The sequence below is a fragment of the Mytilus edulis genome, chromosome 5, assembly GCF_963676685.1.
Source record: "Mytilus edulis chromosome 5, xbMytEdul2.2, whole genome shotgun sequence".
Lineage (NCBI taxonomy): Eukaryota > Metazoa > Mollusca > Bivalvia > Mytilida > Mytilidae > Mytilus > Mytilus edulis.
In genome coordinates this window covers 4,705,037-4,728,286 of record NC_092348.1, presented here as the reverse complement: position 1 = coordinate 4,728,286, position 23,250 = coordinate 4,705,037, and the positions used below count along the sequence as shown (strand labels likewise).

General features: G+C 32.6%; 2 protein-coding genes across 2 annotated transcripts in view; both read left to right on the top strand.

The window, feature by feature from the left end:
- Positions 1–2,982: 2,982 nt before the first annotated feature.
- LOC139525360 (uncharacterized) lies at positions 2,983–5,190 on the top strand. Its single transcript, XM_071320594.1, has 4 exons — positions 2,983–3,139; positions 3,569–3,709; positions 4,104–4,220; positions 4,999–5,190. The coding sequence occupies exons 1-4, from the start codon at positions 3,050–3,052 to the stop codon at positions 5,155–5,157; spliced, it is 507 nt and encodes a 168-aa protein (XP_071176695.1). The 5' UTR covers positions 2,983–3,049; the 3' UTR covers positions 5,158–5,190.
- A 4,935-nt stretch (positions 5,191–10,125) lies between these two features.
- LOC139525350 (sodium- and chloride-dependent transporter XTRP3-like) overlaps positions 10,126–23,250 on the top strand; it is a 34,217-nt gene continuing 21,092 nt past the window's right edge. The window contains exons 1-2 of the mRNA XM_071320571.1: positions 10,126–11,144; positions 13,994–14,451. Of these exons, the coding sequence (XP_071176672.1) occupies positions 10,934–11,144; positions 13,994–14,451 (669 nt within the window). The 5' untranslated portion in view covers positions 10,126–10,933. The remainder of the gene's footprint in view (positions 11,145–13,993; positions 14,452–23,250) is intronic.

The following is a 23,250-nucleotide window of genomic DNA, read 5'->3' as shown; positions in this document are numbered from 1 at the left end:
AAGTTTCCATACTACAAAGGCATGGTTATAAAGCAAAAAGGGGGAAAACAGGGGTTTTCTGGTTATAGAACAATTTAGACAATTTAAAAGCAGTATAAGACAGGCAATCCAAATACCATTATATATATGTTTGATTACCTCCCTTACATTGCTTGAAAATTATGTATTAAGGAATGATGATGGCTTGAGATGATTAGCTGTACATTTATTTTTAGAAGTTACTATTTATTAATGTTAATTTTAACCATGACTGCATGTTATTTTATATTTTAATATTTTATGATGTATTTAAATGAGTAGTTATTGTTGCAAACTCCATTAGAAATTTGAATTGAGATTATTTTTGGAATAAGGGAAAGGGGAGGTGAAAAAAAATTGGGGGGAAATTAAAAAGAAAAAGGCATAATGTATTGCTCAAAAGCAAAAAAAAAAATTAAAGTTCATTAGACCACATTCATTCTGTGTCAGAAACCTATGCTGTGTCAACTATTTAATCTCAATCCAAATTCACAGCTGTATCAAGCTTGAATATTGTGTCCATACTTGCCCCAACTGTTCAGGGTTCAACCTCTGCGGTTGTATAAAGCTGCGCCCTGCAGAGTAACTGGTTCTTTTTATAAATCTTTTACATGAATAATTATAAGCCATTTGTAAAAGTCTTATAAAATCTTATTTATTTTTTAATAGTTTTTGAGAACTTTAATTTGTCAATGATAAAGCTATGAAAAATCAAGAGAGAACATTTTCCCTCAAATGTCAATGGCTAGTATCTAGAAAAACAAGCACATTGACCTCTGTACTTTTGTTGCCTTTTTAATTCCTTTATTAATCCCCTATCAATATATACTAGTGTTAAGGAAAGCTATTTATTTTGAAACTGAGAAGCCAACTTCCTTAAATGTGGTTGATTAGCACTTGTTTAAAAATTCCAAATAGCTTGGTTAACAATACATTATATAACAGAAAGCTGAATCAGCATCTTTAACAATGCTGATTCAGCTTTCTGTAATCAATGACAGACATGTGGCTGACTTTAATATTGTCTACTGGTCATAATTAACAATACTGGTACAGATTTCTATAGTCAATGACAGACATTTGACCGACTGTGATATTGTCTACTGATCATAATTAACTATACTGGTACAGATTTCTATAATTAATGACTGACATGTGACTGACTAATATTGTCTACTGGTCATACTTAGCTATAATTATATATATATACAGCTTTCTGTAATCAATGAAAAACATGTGGATGAATGTAATACCGTCTATTGGTCATAATTAACAATACTGATAAAGCTTTCTGTAATCACTAACAGACCTGTGACTGATTGTAATATTGTCTACTGGTCACAATTAACAATAATTATACAGCTTTCTTTTATTAATGTTAGACGTGTGGCTGACTGTCTACTGGTCACAGTAATCAATACTGATACAGCTTTCTGTAATCATTGTCAGACGTGTGATTTGCTGTAATATCGTCTACTGGTCATAGTTAGCAATACTGATACAACTTTCTCTAATCAATGTCAGACGTGTGGTCGAATGTTATATCGTCTACTGGTCACAGTTAGCAATACTAATACAACTTTCTGTAATTGATGTCAGACGTGTGATTGACTGTTATAGCGTCTACCGGTCACAGTTATCATTACCGATACAACTTTCTGTAATCAATGTAAGACGTGTGACTGACTGTAATATCGTCTACTTGTTATAATTAGCAATACTGATACGGCTTTCTGTAATCATTGTCAGACGTGTTATTTACTGTAATATCGTCTAATGGTCAGAATTAGCAATACTGATACAGCTTTCTGTAATTAATGTCAGACGTGTGATTGACTGTAATATCGTCTATACTGGTCACAGTAAGCAATTCTGATACAGCTTTCTGTTATCAATGTCAGACATGTGGTTGATTGTAATATCGTGTACTGTTATAATTGGCAATACTGATACAGCTTTCTGTGATCAATGTCTGACGTGTGGTCGAATGTTAAATTGTCTACTGGTCATAATTAGCAATTCTGATACAGCTTTCTGTTATCAATGTCAGACGTGTGACTGATTGCAATATCGTCTACTGGCCACAGTAAGCAACTCTGATACAGCTTTCTGTTATCAATGACAGACCTGTGATTGAGTCTGACTGTAATATCGTGTACTAGTCACATTTAGTAATTACTGATACAGCTTTCTGTAATCAATGTCAGACATGCGGCTGATTGTAATATCGTGTACTGGTTATAATTAACAATACTGGTACAGCTTTCTATAATCAATGACACGTGTGAGTGACTGTAATATATTCTACTGGTCATAATTTATAATACCAGTACAACTTTCTACAATTAAAGACACATGTGTGAGAGAACTGTAATGTTGTCTACTGGTCAAAATTAACAATACTGGTACAGCTTTCTATAATCAATGACACACGTGTGAGTGACTGTTATATTGTGTACTGGTCATAATGAACAATACCAGTACAGCTTTCTATAATCAATGTGAAAGACATGTGACCGACTGTAATATAGTGTTTGGTGGTCATTTTTAACAATACTGATACAGCTTTTTCTATCAACAAAAAACATGTAAAAGACTGTTATATTGTCTGCTTTTTATAATTAGCAATACTGGTACAGCTTTCTATAATCAATGGCAGATGTGTGACTGACTGTAATATTGTCTACTGTTCACGATTATAATTTACTGATACAGCTTTCAACAATCAATAATGTGCGTGTGACTGAGTGTAATATTGTCTACTGGTCATAATAAACAATACAGATATATAATTCTACAATCAAAGACGGTGCAAAATTTATAACTGGACGTTATTAGAATAGCACTTATACAAATAAAAGGTTTATACATGACCGACATGATATATCAAGATGACTCTAATATTTCCCATGATAAATGCACTGTACCATAAACAATGCCAGAACGTTTATGACGTGAAAGGAAAGACTTACTACGTTAATAAGTACATAGTAACGTAAGTCTGAAACGTTTAGAAGAAGTCGGCCGTAATATGGATGATGATGGAAAACGAATGTCTTTGTATGGTAAGAGTGAACCAAATCCAGGAGAACTAGATGGAATATGGAAAAACGTATTGTCAGTAAGTATAGGTTTCACCGCCATTCTGTTTGTGTGCCTAACAATTTTCGCTATTCTCCCTTTCAAAATATTCATGGTCCCCTGACGATACATTCCAGTCCTTTACTGACCTTAAAAGGTTTTTAAGTTCCGAAGTCAATCAATCTACTTCCACACATATCTACAAAGGAAGATCATTAACTGTATTTTTACTATTTTATGGTTCAAGCATACTGTAGAAATAAATTGGATAATTTAAGCGACCCCATGATAATACACTATTTTTTATTTTCCCATAAATTCGGAAAGGGGAATAATCAAAGAGTAACCACATTTTAGGAGGCAATACTATACATGCATTACCAAAAAGATTACATAAATGATATATCAACAATCGACGACTAATATTCTGCAATTGTACTGTCATATAAAATATATCTATTTTCAAAAGAGAACGGAAAGAATTACAAGAAATCACTTGGCTACGATTGGAGATGGATCGAGGCATTGGCGAGGCATAAAAAAGTGGTCACGGTCAGAATTAGACCCTATTTGTACTACCGTATACGACCACAGAAAACGAGAAACTGTTGTAAGTATAAAACAAAAGGAATGTAAATTTTACATAAAAATAATTTCCCCCGACCTATTTTATTTTTGATGTGTAATGTTTTGTTATTGTTGTTTTTGTCCTTTCTCTTTTGATCGCTGTGTTGTCTGTTTTTATTGGTCTTCTGGTTTTTGAGTCTTTCCCTTTTTTGTTACTTAAAATCTTACTTGACAAAATCTATCTAAATGGAAGCATAGCATTTTTGTTTAGAATTTGTGAATTGGCTTAATATCAGTAATAACTACATTATAATGCAAGAAAATGACGCTGATACACTGAAGATAAAAGACTGATTAAATACAGCACCGGTATGAAATAAACTCCTGGAAATATTAGAAATTCCTCTTTTATCTATAATAAGGATTGTATTTTTCAGGCTGATGTATTATCAACTTATGACCGCCTTTTTCACATAAAATATGGATATGACAGTAAACTGCATCGTGACGACAGGGGCAGGATAAAAACTATAGGGTTGTCAGTTCAAGACGAGGTATATAGCTTATATCATCACGTACCATATATATATATATATACCTCATAAAGAGATCGATCGAATTCTGGTCCTGATTTGGCTGTGGCTTCACATCTTAGAATTTATAATTTATTATATTCATATGTATATATGATTGTCAAAATTATTTGTGTCAATTATATATATACAACGGACCATTGTATTAAAAAAAATCAAAATAACATTAAACAATAGTTTAAAAATGCCTAAAAACACATTAACAGTGAAAAACACCAACGATTCAAATTTAAGAAAACAGATATCAGCTATAATTAGTCAATAACCGTTAACAATTTTTAACACGCATATTTTCAAAACAAAAGTTAAAAAATGCATAAAACACCCTTCCTCACTTATGTTTGAACTCGAAGCCAAACTTATTAATGAGACATTCGGAGAAGTGGAATAATGTATCTATTGTCTATTGTGGGGTTATCTCACGTTTATTAGGAAAAACATCCTTGTTTCTCGTTTTTATATAGATTAGACCATTGGTTTTCCCGTTTGAATGGTTTTACACTAGTCATTTTTGACGCTCTTTACAGTTTGCTGTTCGATGCGAGCCAAGGCTCCGTGTTAAAAACCTACTTGACCTATAATGGTTTACTTTTACAAATTGTGACTTGGATGAAGAGTTGTCTCATTAGCACTCATACCACATCTTCTTTTATCTATCAACTAATGAATTGTTAATATGATTTCAAATATGTTCCATACTGAAGCCCTTTACAAATTCCAATATATTTTTGTTTTCCAGGAACAACAGAGGGTTATACCTGTGCTGTCCTCGTCACATTACGGAAGTCGTCTTGATAAACCATTGGAGTCTTTCTTCAGGAAACACAGCAAAATAGAACATATTTTGAAAGGTTTTTATTACAGAAGAGGAACTGGATTACCTCCCTGTGATATCTAGTTAGAAATAAACTTATAGAACGTTGTGGATTCATATTTGTGTCTTTTTTTTTTTTTTAATTAATTCAAATGTAAAACTGAGTTAAGTCTTTTCAATAAACTCATCATAGATACCAGGACTAAATTTAGTATATACGCCAGACGCGCGTTTCATCTACAAAAGACTCATCAGTGACGCTCGAATCCAAAAAAGTTAAAAATGCCAAATAAAGTACGAAGTCGAAGAGCATTGAGAACCAAAATTCCTAAAAGTTTTGCCAAATACAGCTAAGGTAATCTATGCCTGAGGTAGAAAAGCCTAAGTATTTCAAAAAAAATTCCAAAATTTTGTAAACAGTAAATTTATAAATATGTTGACCATATCAATGACAATTCATGTCAGCACAAAAAGTGCTGACTACTGGGCTAGTGATACCCTCGGGGAAATAAATCTCCACCAGCAGTGGCATCGACCCAGTGGTTGTAAATAAACTCATCATAGCAAATGGTGATACATATATAGAATCAATAATGCTAGAGTAACAATTTCGATTTACACAAGAGAACATACGCTGAAAGGTCTCGCCTACCTTTAAACTCACCATAGATAATATATTGAAAATATTAAAGATAACAGTTTTACTAAAAGTAACACATGAACTTGACATATGTATATGAAAATTTGTCAGAATTGATCTAATAATCTTAACGAAACTGCTAATTGTGTGTTATTGTAAACATATTTCAGAAAACTTCATTGTTGTTTCGAAGATCACCAAAATAAGTAATGTTTTTTGACGAATGAGCGTAGTGAACGAGTTCAAAAAGCTTCATATTGTGGCGACCAGCTGATGTACAACAATTTTAAGTCTTGGTAAAGAGTATGCTTACTCTTGATAACCATTCAGCTAGCTTAGTTGTTATAATGCGCATATTCCAGTCGTGATAAAAACTCTACTTCAAGTGCACACATCTTGATTCCCATAGATTTAAAAGTTATATCTGACCACATTTAATAAAAACAAAGGAAAACATTTTCACAAAACTAATTTCTGTGAACAGGTTTTCTTTTTTGTCAATTAAAAGGAAAGGATATCTTAATTTTTGAACGTGCATGTTCTGTCTTCTCGATGAGTTCACAAATAATGATTATATCGTAATATATAATCATAGAAATAAGGGGGGGGGAAGGAAAAGTGGAACAATTGTCAATGAGAAAACTATACACCAATGACAAGATCGTAAAACCTAAAGGTCACCTTCAAAATGGGGCAAAATTAGATATATCTTATTTTATGCAGTGATGCAACTGCATTGACAATGTCTTCACAACATTTTATTGTCGAACATCAGAATTAATTTCACACTTGAAATATCGTTTTTTGGGGAAACTCGATGTACTTCATTTAAATCCAGATAATAAAACATATCTACTGTTACATGATGCGGTTGAATAAAATGTTGAGATGGTATCTTGTAGCATGATTTTTCTATTCTAAAGATTTAAGTACTTGTAAATTGATCCAATTTAAATAAAACCACTTCCGTATCAAGCAAATATAAGTTGAAGTTAATAAATACAAAACTTGTTAAAATATTGAAAACTGATATAAACAGTTAACAGAAAACAAATTGAAGATAATATAATTGAGAATAGAAATTGGGAATATGTCAAAGAGATATATAAACCCGACAATAGAGTAGACAACAGCCGAAGGCCATCAATTGGTCTTTAACGCAGCGAGAAAATACTATAGGTAGTAGTAGATAGTTATATACTATAGGTAGTAGTCAAATGAGAATTATCTTTTTTTTACATGTTTAGGTCTAAACGTGTCTCAGTACAATGTGTTTAGGATTGTGTTTAGAATCGTTTTAGCTTAGAAATATGTGTTTAATTTCTAAACACTTTCATTTTTTAATTTTATGTTTAGAAATTAAACACATACTTCTAAGCTAAAAACGATTCTAAACACAATCCTAAACACATTGTACTGAGACACTTTTAGACCTAAACATGTAAAAAAAAAATTCACAAAAGATGTGATTAGAAATGTGTTTAGGATTTAAACACCATTTTTACAGTGTACTTATACTAGTTATAATCAGTTTACTCCTTACAGTAACTTAATTAGTAACTGTTGTACAACATAACTAGCGTGGTAAACACAAAAACGTTCTAAGTTTACGTCCATTTATATGTTTTGGAGTTTAGTATGACGTCCATTTTCACTGAACTAGCACACTTTTTATTTAGGGGCCAAGTGAGGCCCACCTATGGGTGCAGGATTTTCTCGCTGCGTTAAAGGACAATTGATGGCCTTCGGCTGTTGTCTACTCTATTGTCGGGTTTTTATATCTCTTTGACATATTCCCAATTTCTATTCTCAATTATATTATCTTCAATTTGTTTTCTTTTCCTTTTAATTAACATTTGTCACGCGTTTTCAAATGTAAACTTATTTGCCACTGGACGTTAAGCAAACAACAATCAATCAATCAACTGTGGAGGCAGGGGTTTGGGAGCCGCCAATTGAGCCCCCTTTGATAGGGGTAGGGTAGCCCCCTGCCGATTTTTTTCTCTCAGTCATTGGCTAAAAATTACCCCTTTCCCTTCGATTTCCTTACGTTAAGAAACATCAGTATTGCTTGAACCTGGAAGAAACTTTTATGCAAAAACAAGCTGAGATTGCTGTTCGGGGTGAGCCAAGGCTAGCTCCGTCTTGAAGGATGTACTTTGACCTATAATTGTTAACATTGAATACATTGTGATCGTGGATTTTTTTCTCAAATGATATGGCTAAAATTACCCGTTTTCCTTCGATTTCCTTACTTTAAGAAAGATCAGTTTTGCTGAATCCTTGGAGCAATTTCCCTGCAAACAATTATTATTTTTCTGTGTTTTCTGTATTTAAAGATATTTTTTTAGAAACTGGTAAGTTTAAAAAACATATAAAGCAAGATTATAAAACGCAAGATATTTTTTTATCGAGGATCTTGAATTTCAATATTGTTGAAAGCTGAACAGACATGTATATAACTACAACCAGGGACTTTCTATACTATTCTAGTATATACTTAGTATAGCAAGTCCTGCTACAACGAATAGGAGTGTTAACCTACTAAGGCATTGACCATAATGTTCTCGTACGATCGGGAAACTTAAAAAATCGATCCAACAGCTGATTCAGCGGTAATTAATTTCCAGATTCACAATACAAAAGGAACTTCCTCTGCTTAAATAATTGAGCCCCCAAATAAATGTGAATAGTTAAGTTTTTATTCAAAATTATCGAAATCAAAGTTTCATACGAATACTGATCGACCCTACAATACTGAATAACAGACGGAAGGCCACACGAAAAAAATAAAATAAAACAAATACTGAAACGGTTTACTTTCGATCAAAAATCCGAAAAATGACAGACATATCACGTATCATGATAACACTGTTAAAACTGTTATCTTGTGTTGGTTATAATATAAATTCAAGTTCTTCGTGTACCATATTGTCAATATTTAATTTTTTTACTTCAAAAACAAATTTTGGTGTAGAAAATTCAGGGGACTGAATCTTAGGGTATCTTTTCGTGGAGTAAATGAGAGAAAAAAGAAATAGATCGTATATTTTAAAGGTTTATGTGGCTTTATGTCTGATTGACCTTTAGCACACATATCTTTTTATTTTACTAAAATTTAAACATGTTTTTTATTTATCTAACTTTTTTTTAAAACCTTTAAAATATACGATCTATTTCTTTTTTCTCTCATTTACTCCACGAAAAGATACCCTAAGATTCAGTTGCCTCCCCTGCCTCATAGGTAGTTACGGCCCTGGTTACACTACACAAGCTATTGCTTACTTATCATTTTATTTTCCCCCATACTGATCAATCTTCTCGTCAAAACAAATCACATCACATAAACGAGAAATACACGGTAAGATTGATGAAAGAATGTTTGACTTTTTCTCTAAATGTCACCTTCATGTCATGTAGGCGGGGACTAAAATGCATTTATCTGTTACATTTGTAATTTTCATTTGTTTTAAAACTATGTTACAAGGTGAACTTTAGAAGATTTAAGAGAACCTCTGGTAATTTTTAAAAATTTACGTTCTGAGTTCAAAATTTGTTTGTATAACTACAACTGTAAGAACACTAGGCTTCACCACTAGGCACTCATTGGCATGGGTGTATACTATACACACCTAAAATCCGAATAATGATTCAATTATTCAAATGAATTGCATGAATGTTGTGGTATTCAATGTGCAAGCTTGAACAATAAATTCAAATACATACCAGTGCATGAACCATGAAACATTCGATGTTATGAGCCATTTGTGCATTAAATGTTACGAACCTTGAAGATTAAAAATGTTAAGAGCAAAGAAACAGTTCATGCTGGTGTACATTTCTTCTCCTACTCACAATATAAAATAATGAATATGTACATTTCATTATATTGATTGATTGTTTAACGTCCAGTGGCAAATATGTCATGCATGCTTAAGTGAACAGCAGTTATATCTATAAAAAAGAAATAAAAAAAATAAAAAATGCTATATGGATAAACAGATATTTGTGTCGATAGGTTGCTGTCACATTGAAGAATATCCCGCATCACGTTTTATGAGTATATTAGTTTGCCTGAAACTAGATGACAAAAATAACCGTATACAATTAAGAAATCTGCCAAAAGTATAAAAAATGAAGTGGCAGCGAACATAAATTGTGTAGAAAAAAGTAAACAGAACGTGGTTGTGTGAGGGAATACGAACCTTATATTTGGATGAACATGATAAAACTGAAGCAACATTCCAAGGTTGTTATCTATCACTTTTCTACTGAGTCAAAGAACGATTCTTTAGTTCACATGAACTTGATTACTCCGTGACGCTATTTTTTTTCAATCTCCTTGTATAAGTGCAGATTCATTCTGCTGAAATTTACACATAATCAGAAATCGTGTATTCGTGAAATCACTTTTATATATACCCTTGATAGAGTAATGACCTTAATATGTTCTTTTGTGGGTTTATGTCTGATTGACCTTTAGCACACATATCTTTTTATTTTACTAAAATTTAAACATTTTTTTTATTTATCTAACTTTTTTTAAAACCTTTAAAATATACGATCTATTTCTTTTTTCTCTCATTTACTCCACGAAAAGATACCCTAAGATTCATAAATATGTAACATTTTCGTTTAATTTATTACTAAAATACTACGTAATGGTTATCTTTTTATCTATATTAAACATCTGTTGTACTTGTCGCGTCGGAAATAAGTGGTAAAGTAAAACGCATAAATTCTTATTTTTAATTTTTAATTTAATTGAGAAAAGAAATAGACATACATTCTAAAATATTTATAGTAAATGCAAAAATATAGAAAAACATATAAGTTACACGTACATGCTGCTCGCTGAGGCTGCTCGTCCGAAAAGAGTATATCGTCTAGGCTGAGCGCACTGTATCTTTTTCAACCACACATTCCCTTTAAATGTTTCTTTTTTTTTAAACTTTCGTTTAATTTTTTTTCTTTATTCGGGTCAAACGCAATAAATGAATACTACTGACTTATTCAAGAAACAAAAACAAAAAATGAATAAAATGCAATAATTTTGATATCTACCTTCACACCCCACTGCCGACACATGGACCAATCCACTATTCATTCATTCATTCATTCACTACTGTGTAGTATAGTAACGGTAGTGCTGCTCTGTTTACGTTCATCCTGGCAAATCTCATTAATTAATCTAACGGATTTAAAAATAAAACTTTTACAATGGGTAAAAAAGATAAAAATATGACTATAGAAACTAAAAAGTTATATTCTGATGATCCCGGATTAGAAGTAACGATTGAAAGAGAAGTAAATGAACAACCACGTGTTGCCTGGGATTCCAAACTACAATATTTTTTTATGGTTATATCTTACGCTGTTGGATTAGGAAATGTCTGGAGATTTCCTTACCTCTGTCAAAGAAATGGAGGAGGTAATGTATGAATTATATATAGTGCGTAAATTCTGTCAAAAATAAGAAGGGGGGAGCTAATTAACCGACATTTTATTCGTTTTGTTGATATAATAGTGTAGATCAGTAATTTGATACTAAAATCAATATTTAAATGTGAACGATTTCAAAGTAAACGCTTTTGATAATCTTTTTTCATATTTTCTTTTAATTTAATCCTTATTTGTTAAGCAGTCAAATTATGTCGTCCAGAAAACCCATGAAATATTTGCCACTGGACGTTAAGCATCCAATAATCAATCAGTTAGCAGTCAACGCGATATCTCCATAAAGGTTCTAAATAATGTAAAAATGAGGACAATTTGTATGATTGCCAATGAGACAACTATCCATTAGAGATCGACAGATGCGGATGTAAACAACGAGCTCACGTTTTTCTTAGAACACTCTTATAGAACACAAGTACACATATAACACTGTGTTATCGAGTTATCGGAGTAGTCTATTCTTCTTTTCTGTTGATGGATGTTTAATGTAGACAATTAATTTGATGGTTGTACGTGAATGTCAAGAATCCTAATTGTACACATTTGTTAATTTTGTGGTGATAACTTCCCTTATGATGAATTGTTAATAATTTGTTCTATAAGAACATTGAACTATAATAATAAATGGACATGTCATTCATACCCTTAACAGACCCTCTTTAGCAATAAATATAACACACGTGTGCATGTTTTCTAAGAAGATGGGTTACATTCCTTCGCCACCAGAAAACCAAACTATTTTCTGCACACACATATATAAATAATTCATCAAATATTCTACGCCTACAAATGACTGCATTATTTCTGCAGAAATCATCGCTCAGACACCATTTTATTTTCTATTTTCTCAGAAAATGAAGATGTAAACAGCTGCTACAGACAAAACAATGTAGTATTGATTTAGAACAAAATCAATTCCACTATTTTCACAGCATGTATACTTGACCGACTCTTGACCGAGTTTCTTTTTATTTGTTTACAAGTACGATATTTTTAAATCGCTAAATATTTTATACAAAATAATATAATAGATTTTTTCTCGTTTAACTACACACCTTTTGTGAAGAACGGTTGGGACATGAACTTTAAATTATTTATATTTTAAATTCTAGTAGTTTTCCGTATTGATTGTGTTTACAAAAATCTAGTCAGTGAGGTCAACTTATTTAGGAGCAGATTGACCGGAAGTTTCAAGTTATTGCTTAGTACATTTGAATACTTGGTTTTCGTTACTACAGAGATTCGTTAAACTGTTATGATGAGACGTTAAATAGTGTGTATGTAGTGACACAAGGCCATTATTAAGTGCATCGTTAGAATCTAGATCTATATCTTCTAAATTCGTGTAAAAAATGAAATTTAGGGTTACAATATGTGGTGCGTGTGTGTATTAATTTCCCCCATTAAAAGTCACTATAACTACTAACGTCCCTTCATGTAATACAAGTTTACCCTTCTCAAAGTCGTCAAATGTTTTTGACCTCGGACTGTTTTTTATTATGCGTTTTATGATCTCAAGCGTGTTATATTTTAGCTGTCCAAACAGTTGATCACGAGCGCCTCAGAAGCACGTGTTGAGCACGTTCAAAACTTATTTGTTTGTATCCCATCTCTTACATGTAACATCTAACATGTCTAAGTGCATATGTACGCGACACTTAAAGGGCATTAGCTGCCAAATACATGTTCATCGGTTTGACCCAAACTTCCATATTTGATTTACATACTAAAACGTATATCCAAATTACAAAAAATTTAAAAGAGACAATGAAAAAAGAAATGCCTAACCTTGTTATTAAGCTGTTGGAGTAGCCTAAACAGTGCTCGTTTGTGTGTGTGGTTGGGGGTATTATTGTGAAACTGACAAGTAAAATAAAAAGGGGTTTTTCTATTGCCGTCATAGGGGGATCCAGGGGGGGCTGGGGGGCCCGGGCCCCCTTTCGTGGGAAAAATTTGGTTGATTATATAGGGAATCACTGAAGCATGACTGGAGAGCCCCCCCCTTAGGTCAGTCAGAGGCCCCCCCTTAGGAAAAGTTCTGGATCCGCCACTGGCCGTTCTGTAGTCTGTGTCCTCTCTTTCTTGTTCATTTAATACATTTGGTTTGTTTTACTTCAAGTACAAATATTTTATTCAAATTCAGCGAATAAGTAGATATTTCTAATTATTTCAGGACATGCACTATAATAACTTTCCTCTGTAACATATTCGACAGCAACATAGTTTCATTATGGAACATCAGACTAAAACAAGCAAATTGTGTACTCTAGAAGTTTAGGGTATAACTTGTGTTACACTATAAATATACAGCATACTTTTGACTCTAGATGATTGAATGATGTTTGCTTATATTGTCCAGTGGCAAATATGTCCTGACATCTGGGCTATTTTTTTACCATAGCGTATGCGTTTTTATAAAACTGTTTTAGGCTTACATTTTTATGATGTGCAGCAGAGATGAACAATTGGATTTATGGTGATCATCACCACGAGAGTGTACACAGGGAATAGAATTTGTTCCCAATTTTTTGACTGAGGGTACTGAGGGTTCTCGTTTGGCAGGGCAAGATGTACAACAAACACACGTCCGGTTCGATCGGGGACTTTTCATCCCATGCATTTTGTCATGTTTGACAGCAAAATTCATATAAAACATTTTCATATAAAAGCAATTCGTTTATTTAAAGGATTCATATATTTATAAATACATTCACTAAAGTTTTATTGGTTAACACAAATTTACAGATATTATTCTATGATATCTTTAAATGTCTGAGTCTAAAAACGATTATTCTATAGAAATTCATCATTCATTTTTTTCAGGAGCATTTCTCATCCCTTACCTCATTATGTTGTTCATCGAAGGAATGCCGCTACTTTACCTCGAGTTTGCCGTCGGACAGCACTTCCGGCGAGGCAGCATCGGCGTTTGGACGAAAGTTCATCCTTATCTGGCTGGCATTGGGGTTGCCAGTGCTGTGACCTCATTCATGGTGGGCATATATTACAATGCCATTATAATGTGGTGCTTTTACTATGTTGCCAACTCTTTTCAATATCCTCTACCGTGGTCTGACTGTGAACGAATTAACGGTACAATAAAAGATATAGAATGCGAAAAAGGAGGACCTACTTCGTACTTTTGGTACAGACAAGCTTTAGACATTTCGCCAGGAATCGATGAGAGTGATGGCATTAAATGGAAAATGTTACTATGTCTGCTGTTTGCTTGGGCAGTTATCTATGCCTGTATATGGAAAGGGATAAAATCTTCAGGCAAGGTACGGTTAACTTGGGCAGTTATTTATGTCTGTATATGGAAAGGGTAAAATCTTCAGGTAAGATATGATTAACTGGGGCAGTTATTTATGCCTGTATATGGAAAGGGATAAAATCCTCAGGTAAGATATGATTAACTGGGGCAGTTATTTATGCCTGTATATGGAAAGGAATACAATCTTCAGGTAAGGTATGGTTGAATAGATATAATGGAAAGGGATGAAATCTTCAGGCAAGGTATGGTTAACTTGAGCAGTTATTTATGTCTGTATATGGAAAGGGATAAAATCTTCAGGCAAGGTATGGTTAACTTGAGCAGTTATTTATGCCTGTATATGGAAAGGGATAAAATCTTCAGGCAAGATACGGTTAACTTGAGCAGTTATTTATGCCTGTATATGGAAAGGGATAAAATCCTCAGGCAAGGTATGATTAACTGGGGCAGTTATGTATGCCTGTATATGGAAAGGAATACAATCTTCAGGTAAGGTATGGTTGAATAGATATAATGGAAAGGGATAAAATCTTCAGGCAAGGTATGGTTAACTTGGGCAGTTATTAATGCCTGTATATGAACTACACTCGGTACGGGTTTGGCTGCTGCATTCAAACCCAATTTGAGTTTTATTTCAGTTTTAATTCGTTTTAACTTTTTAAAATTTGATAGAAATGAAAAGGATATTATCTTTTACATAAAGTCATTCATTACACAAAGTCACTGTATGTACTTATTATATACGAAATAATAAGATGAACATCGCTTCCATTGATGTTTTCCTCTCAAAGTCATGCACTATGTTGTCTTTTACATTGAGCAAAACATATATACATTGTAAGCGTGACAGCTCCTAAAAACTGGTATGAGCAGAATTCTGTGTAAGATGTTGACCATCATGCATCTGCCTCTGTTGCCATCGGTTATTTTGGGACTTTTTATATGACCGCAAAAATTGAAAATTTTTTGGTCGTATATTGGTATCACGTTGGCGTCGTCGTCGTTGTCGTCGTCCGAATACTTTTAGTTTTCGCACTCTAACTTTAGTAAAAGTGAATAGAAATCTATGAAATTTTAACACAAGGTTTATGACCACAAAAGGAAGGTTGGGATTAATTTTGGGAGTTTTGGTCCCAATATTTTAGGAATAAGGGGCCAAAAAGGGCCCAAATAAGCATTTTCTTGGTTTTCGCACTATAACTTTAGTTTAAGTAAATTGAAATCTATGAAATTTTAACACAAGGTTTATGACCACAAAAGGAAGGTTGGGATTGATTTTAGGAGTTTTGGTCCCAACATTTTAGGAATTAGGGGCCAAAAAGGGCCCAAATAAGCATTTTCTTGGTTTTCGCACTATAAATTTAGTTTAAGTTAATAGAAATCTATGACATTTTGACACAAGGTTGAAGACCACAAAAGGAAGGTTGGGATTGATTTTGGGAGTTGAGGTCCCAATAGTTTAGGAATTAGGGGCCAAAAAGGGGCCCAAATAAGCATTATTCTTGGTTTTCGCACCATAACTTTAGTATAAGTAAATAGAAATCTATGAAATTTTAACACAAGGTTTATGACCATCAAAGTTTGATTTCATCAAAAATTAAATAATTGGGGTTCTTTGATATGCCGAATCTAACTGTGTATGTAGATTCTTAATTTTTGGTCCCGTTTTCAAATTGGTCTACATTAAGGTCCAAAGGGTCCAAAATTAAACTTATTTTGATTTTAACAAAAAATGAATCCTTGGGGTTCTTTGATATGCTGAATCTAAAAATTTACTTAGATTTTTGATTATTGGCCCAGTTTTCAAGTTGGTCCAAATCGGGGTCCAAAATTAAACTTTGTTTGATTTCATCAAAAATTGAATAATTTGGGTTCTTTGATATGCCAAATCTAACTGTGTATGTAGATTCTTAATTTTTGGTACCGTTTTCAAATTGGTCTACATTAAAGTCCAAAGGGTCCAAAATTAAACTAAGTTTGATTTTAACAAAAATTGAATTCTTGGGCTTTTTTGATATGCTGAATCTAAACATGTACTTAGATTTTTGATCATCATGATCATGGGCCCAGTTTTCAAGTTGGTTCAAATCAGGATCCAAAATTATTATATTAAGTATTGTGCAATAGCAAGAAATTTTCAATTGCACAGTATTCAGCAATAGCAAGAAATCTTCAATTGCACAGTATTGTGCAATAGCAAGAAATTTTCAATTGCACAGTATTGCGCAATAGCAAGAAATCTTCAATTGCACAGTATTGTGCAATAGCAAATATTTTCAATTGCACAGTATTGCGCAATAGCAAGAAATATCTAATTGCACTATATTGTGCAATAGCAAGAAATTTTCAATTGATCAGAGTTATCTTTCTTTGTCCAGAATAGTAGTTGAATCAACTTAAATCATTGTTTTATACAATATACAATGTATATTCACTTTTACTACCAACTGATAAATTAAAACAATCTTTACCATTCAGTGATAACAAGCACTTTATTTGACATTTTAATATTTTATGATGTATTTAAATGAGTAGTTATTGTTGCAAACTCCATTAGAAATTTGAATTGAGATCAGTTTTGGAAAAAGGGAAAGGGGGATGTGAAAAAAAATGGGGTGGGGGGTTAAATTTTCCTCATTTCAGATTTCATAAATAGAAAGAAAATTTATTCAAACATTTTTTTGAGAGGATTAATATTCAACAGCATAGTGAATTGCTCAAAGGCAAAAAAGTTATTTTAAGTTCATTGGACCACATTCATTCTGTGTCAGAAACCTATGCTGTGTCAACTATTTAATCACAATCCAAATTTAGAGCTGAATCCAGCTTGAATGTTGTGTCCATACTTGCCCTAACCGTTCAGGGTTCAACCTCTGCGGTCGTATAAAGCTGCACCCTGTGGAGCATCTGGTTGTAGCTTGTTATGTGGTATGGGTTTTGCTCATCGTTGAAGGCCAGCGACCTATACTAAGTTGCTAACATCCATGACATTTGGTCTTTGGTTGATAGCTGTAACATTTGCTATCATATCCAACTCATATGCCTTCCATGTTCGTTTTCAATCGTACTGTAAACAATAAGTACATGCCCATTGGAACTTTTGGAAAAAAAATCTAAGCTGTCAGTACAACTACCAGTATTTAACGAATATGCCTGAGTGTACACCTATGTATGATTTAACGAATATGCCCGGGAGTACACATAAGCATGACTTAACGAACCTGCCTGAAAGTTCAACGAATCATGATTAAACGAATATTCGCCAGAGTACACCAAAGTATGATTAAACGAATATTTCCGAGAGTACTACACCAAAGCACATCTAATATAAAAAAGAAGATGTGGTATGATTGCCAATGAGACAACTATCCACAGAAGACCAAAATGACACAAACATTAACAACTATATGTCACCGTACGGCCTTCAACAATGAGCAAAGCCAATATCCCATAGTCAGCTATATAAAAGGCCCCGATAAGACACTGTAAAAGCATGATTAAGCGAACAAATGGTTCTCAATCATTATGTTTATCGTTCATCGTGTTGTAGAAAACAGATCAGAAAACATAACCATTTAACATTTTGATTGTAAACAAACATTCCTGCATTCCTTTCTATTCTGAGAGAGAAAGATTTCTATAAGATAGACAAAAGTTATCTCTGATTACGCAAGTTAAAACTGAATTACACGTTATTTTTAGTAGATGTAATTTGCTTGTATATATTACTTGTTTTGTCAATGACTAAGTCATAGTTCTGAAAATGTTCCAACAACTTTTACAATTTAGGTTCTACTTAGCTACTTTGAACACTTTTTAAGAAAATTGACGGAAGAAGAAGGTTTGCTACTTCATACTGGTGTTTGACTTTTTTGTCCTTTTGGTATCTTCAAACAATCTCTTTTTAGGCAATCATTTAAATGATTACTGCTTCTACATTTCTACATTGTTTATTAATGCTTGCATTACTGATTTTTAGACCGAAGTTGGTACGTTTTTCGTTGATTGCAGATCGAGTTAAGGTAGCACTCCACAGTTAGAAAATAAAATTAAAAATGAGCCACAAAATGTTTTATCATCTCCTATTCCTGGATTTCTAATACATTAACCTAACTGTTTGTGTTGTACATGTGCATATGTATGTAATCAGTATATTCCATAGGTTTGATTTTCAAAAGTTAAAAGAGTGAAAATTAATTCCTTTTATGTGTATCCATGGCAACATTCTACATTTATTTACCATAAAATATTGCAAAAAGGGGGGTGGACATGTCACATATCCCCCCAAAATTTGGGTCAAACTATAATTTAAATGCCTTTGAGTGATACCTTTTTAGAAACTGTTTTCATAAATCTTCCTAATGATCAAATAAAAAATGGGTGTCTTTCGCCTCATTTTTTCGTAAAATCCAATCACAAAGTTCGTGCGATAAAAAGTTGGAAAAAAACATTACAATAATTGCCGGACCAATGTATGGTAGGGACATGCAAATACGGACTGTCATACAGAAAACAGCCTATATTACATACATTGCATAATCTTGATGTTCATATAAACCCAATACAAAGGCTATTTTAATACTCAGCTATCCAAAAATGAATTTTATTGCACACTAGCTCTCATATTTGAAAAATCCACAGGGGCCAAAATGCGAAACTACACACCTAACTGTGGAGTGCTACCTAAGGTGGCACCTAACACTACAGGGAGATAACTCTGTAAAGTCAGCTAAACGTTTTAACTACGTTGTGTTGTAAAAGGATATTAAGCTTCTAAATGATCAAAATTGGTGGTTATCAAATTGCTATATAACCAGTGTAACTTTTCTGGCAAAACGGTTGGTTCAAAAAAATTTTTTTTTATATTTTTGTTAACAAAATTTTATGAAAATTAAACGAGCCAAATTAATTTTAGTGAAAGTAACCTTAAGTTAAGTTAAAGGGGAAAAGATGTAGTAAACGGTGCCTATACTGGCTTGACTTTTTCAAGTGGCACAAGTGTGTGAAGCAATCCGTTGTTGCAGTATCATATTGAGAAATAAGCTTGTCAAATGAAACTTGTTCAATGAGACGATATAAAAATGTCATTTCGCACCAATAAATAAGACTTTTAAGTCCAGGAATAACAAAACCAAAAGAACTTTAAAATCCTCAAAATGAATGAAATGTTGTATGTAGGTATAATGTAGCTCCAGTTATACCACAAGCTATTTAAATAAATATTTTGAAATGATAGATTACTCCATTTACAAATCTGATTTATGTCTAATGTCGTACACGATCTAGCTAATTATAGAGGAATCATTATCACTGATAACATTCTAAAAGGATTTGGATATACTTTTTTATACCCGCTTCTTCGTGAGGAGGATGTTTATAGTGATTGGGGAGTCCGTCTTTTCGTCCGTCCGTCTACCCGTCCGTCTATTCGTTTGTTCGTTCGGCTGTATGTCCTTCTGTCTTACATTGGTATCCACAACTGCTCACGAACGGCTTCACTTAAAATGATTTTGTGATAAGGTACCTTGATCAAATCTTGTTTATATGATTAACTTTATCCTAGTATAAGGTTTATATGGAAATCATCATCTACTTGTGAAAGGTTTAATTAAATACGACAATTACTTTTGACTTATAGTATAATCAATATAGCTCATGCAAGAATCCCAGATAGGTTTAATCATTTATTTAATTCATAGAACATGTACAGGTACACAAGCAAATTTTGCTCACGTGAAAATTTGAGCTTATATCATACATGAAAATCTAATGGAAATTTTCATGTGAATTTCACGTGAATGGAAATCTACATAAATCTCACTTGAAAATGTTTCCATGAATTTCAACAGTACTCGTATGGACGCTTAATCAGGATGCCCTGGATAGGTTGAATCTGTATCATGCCTTAATATATTAACAGTATATTCGTACAGGTTATCTAGAATCCCGGATAAGTTGTATCATGCCTTAATATTAACAGTATACTCGTACAGGTTATCTAGAATCCCAGATAAGTTGTTTCATGCCTTAATATTAACAGTATACTCGTACAGATTATCTAGAATCCCGGATAAGTTGTATTATGCCTTAATATTAACAGTATACTCGTACAGGTTATCTAGAATCCCGGATAAGTTGTATCATGCCTTAATATTAACAGTATACTCGTACAGGTTATCTAGAATCCCAGATAAGTTGTATCATGACTTTAATTTATAGTTCTTTTTTGGATAGCATATTGTATCGCTGCTTCAATAAACAGTACTTATACAGGAACTTGAAGAGTTTAAAGAAACGTAAATGCCTTGAAAATAAATGATTTAAAAGTTTGGTTTAAATGAAATTGATAAAAAGATATGGTAAAAAGTTAATTTACATAATGATACGAGAAAACAACGACCCTTGCCAGAGTACATTACGTACGTATAATATGTTTAGGGAGATGATTCAGTGGTATGATTAAGCTTGAAAGTTACATTCTTATTGAATTAAATGCCAAAACAAAGTTTAACAAATTTTGATTAAGTTGAAATAAACTTGATACATATACCATAACTGCATTTTTGTTTTCGGACTTGATCGGCAAGAATATCTAGCGAACCTGGTGATAAATATTAACTAAATAAACTATATAAATGCCGATATAAATAGGCAGCCCGATATGGATATTGAGTTCATGTGAGCTTATTTTTCCATAAATGTTGCAGAATAAAAAAAAACCGAAGCTATTTTCTATTCATTTCCCTATGTAATTTTTGTTGACGAAATAGGCTTAGATAATAGAAATATGAAATATGGTATTCGTGGCAATGAGATAACTCTACGTCCATGTGAATGTGAAAAAATAAAACAGTTATAGGACAAACACGGATCCTTGGCTCACACCGAAGAACAAGCTATAAAGGGCTCCAAAATGAATAGTGCAAAACAATTAAAATAGGAAAACCAACAGTCTAATCTTAATAAATAAAAAAAAAACGAGTAGCACTCTAACAAACGACAACCACCGAACTGGCTCCCGACTATAGACAAGTGCATATTCATGCAGCGGGTTTTAACGTGTTTAACAACAGGCACCAACCTTCAACCTTACCGGAAATAGTCACAGTGTAACATAACAAATAAAAGGACACACGCATATAATGAAAAGATTCAAGAAGATTTCTTGCCGTTAAAAATTAGTTCATGTTCGGAAAATATGAAATTTACATGTATTTACAACGAAAAAGAAGACAATATAATCAAGGTTGGCCTTTATCATGTTTATTGATCAACAATTCTTTTATATATATCTTCGACGATTCAGTAATACAATATAGCATATATGCCCATTGCGTCGCTCTTGTAATCTTATCAGCTTTCTTGATTTGACCTAAATTTTATGTAAAATATTTATTTCGAAAGAAAAACAAATTAAAGTACAAAGATGTGTTTCTAAACCAGTTTATAGCTCATCTATAATCGCCTTTGATCATCGTTTTCGTTTAATTAAATACTATCTTTTACGGATTCTTTGTCTCTGGGAACAACCTGCAGCCGGATATGAAAGTCACGGCGCAAAAATATAATTTCCCGCCATTCATAAACATAACATTTGATTCTGGTTAAAATGCAGATCAAAGTGAATCGTGTATAAATGCATAACCCATGCACTAAACATGCTATTGAAGTTTAATGTATTAAATACCTTTGTTTTGATAAATGAACTATCAAAACATAAATATTTCTATACATTTAAAAGTTTAATCAACAAGTTTTGTAACAAATAGTGTCATGCACCGAGTTGTTTTTAATTATTACAGATTAAAATATATGATACGCGAATAATACAATAACATAATCTTCTTGTAAGATTTTCGGAATATAACGATACGAATTTTAGTTTTATCGTCTGCTGATAAACTACATTACTTAACCTTAACATGCCATTGCACATTTTTGGTATTAAACAAGTTCATACTTTAACTTTGTATAGACGACGGTGTTTTAAGATAAATCAAAATTCGTATAATTTTTATAAGGAATGATGTGCATATATTAAAGAGATAATACTTAGAGAGCAGCATGATTGATTAGAATACATTAAAATTCGTAGTTTTAAATGGAAAAATGTGCATATATTTTATCATGTTTATAGAGATCATACCTCGAGGATCATAACTAGAGAGCAGCATGATTTGGCATTGTTTAAAATATTTTATAAACCAGAATGTGTGTTCATAGGAAATTATACTTGTGTTTCGGTTATATTTCTCCTTCCAATCCTGATTATTGTCAATAAAAAATTGACAATGTAGTTCTAAATCAATATTTATTTAATATCAAATATAAATTCAGTGTTTCATTGGTGTAAACTTGTTCAATTATTATTCTAGTTTCAAACCCCAATTATATATTTAAGTTATCCCCTGCTACCTGACAGTTATGTGCAAATACATACTTTTTAATTTGATGACACCATTTTTTTTTATTGAAACTTGTTACACTTATTTTTCTAATATACTAAACTTCGCTTTATGATGTTAAATCTTGAAAAAAAGTGATAACACACAGAGAATCGTACGTTCTCTCTATACTTGACTTCTGTTTCTTAATGTTCATGTTGTAACTGATCTTCCTGTAATAAAACTTGTTTCTAAATTTAAAATATGTTCGCCATCTATTCTGTACTATAATTCTTTTTGAGATGGAAACAATGGATATCAATTGCAAGGTTTACACAGTGTCCAACTTGTCAAAGTCATTTTCCCGCCATCTTTTCCTCGTACGAGACATTAATGATTGAATTTGGTGACCGATTTGTCTC

Excerpts from the sequence above, each read along its gene's own strand:
- LOC139525360 (XM_071320594.1), top strand. The coding sequence starts at position 3,050 with ATGGATGATGATGGAAAACGAATGTCTTTGTATGGTAAGAGTGAACCA. Across the intron at positions 3,140-3,568 it reads TATGGAAAAACGTATTGTCA|AGAACGGAAAGAATTACAAG; the intron begins GTAAGTATAGGT and ends TATTTTCAAAAG. Across the intron at positions 3,710-4,103 it reads ACAGAAAACGAGAAACTGTT|GCTGATGTATTATCAACTTA; the intron begins GTAAGTATAAAA and ends TGTATTTTTCAG.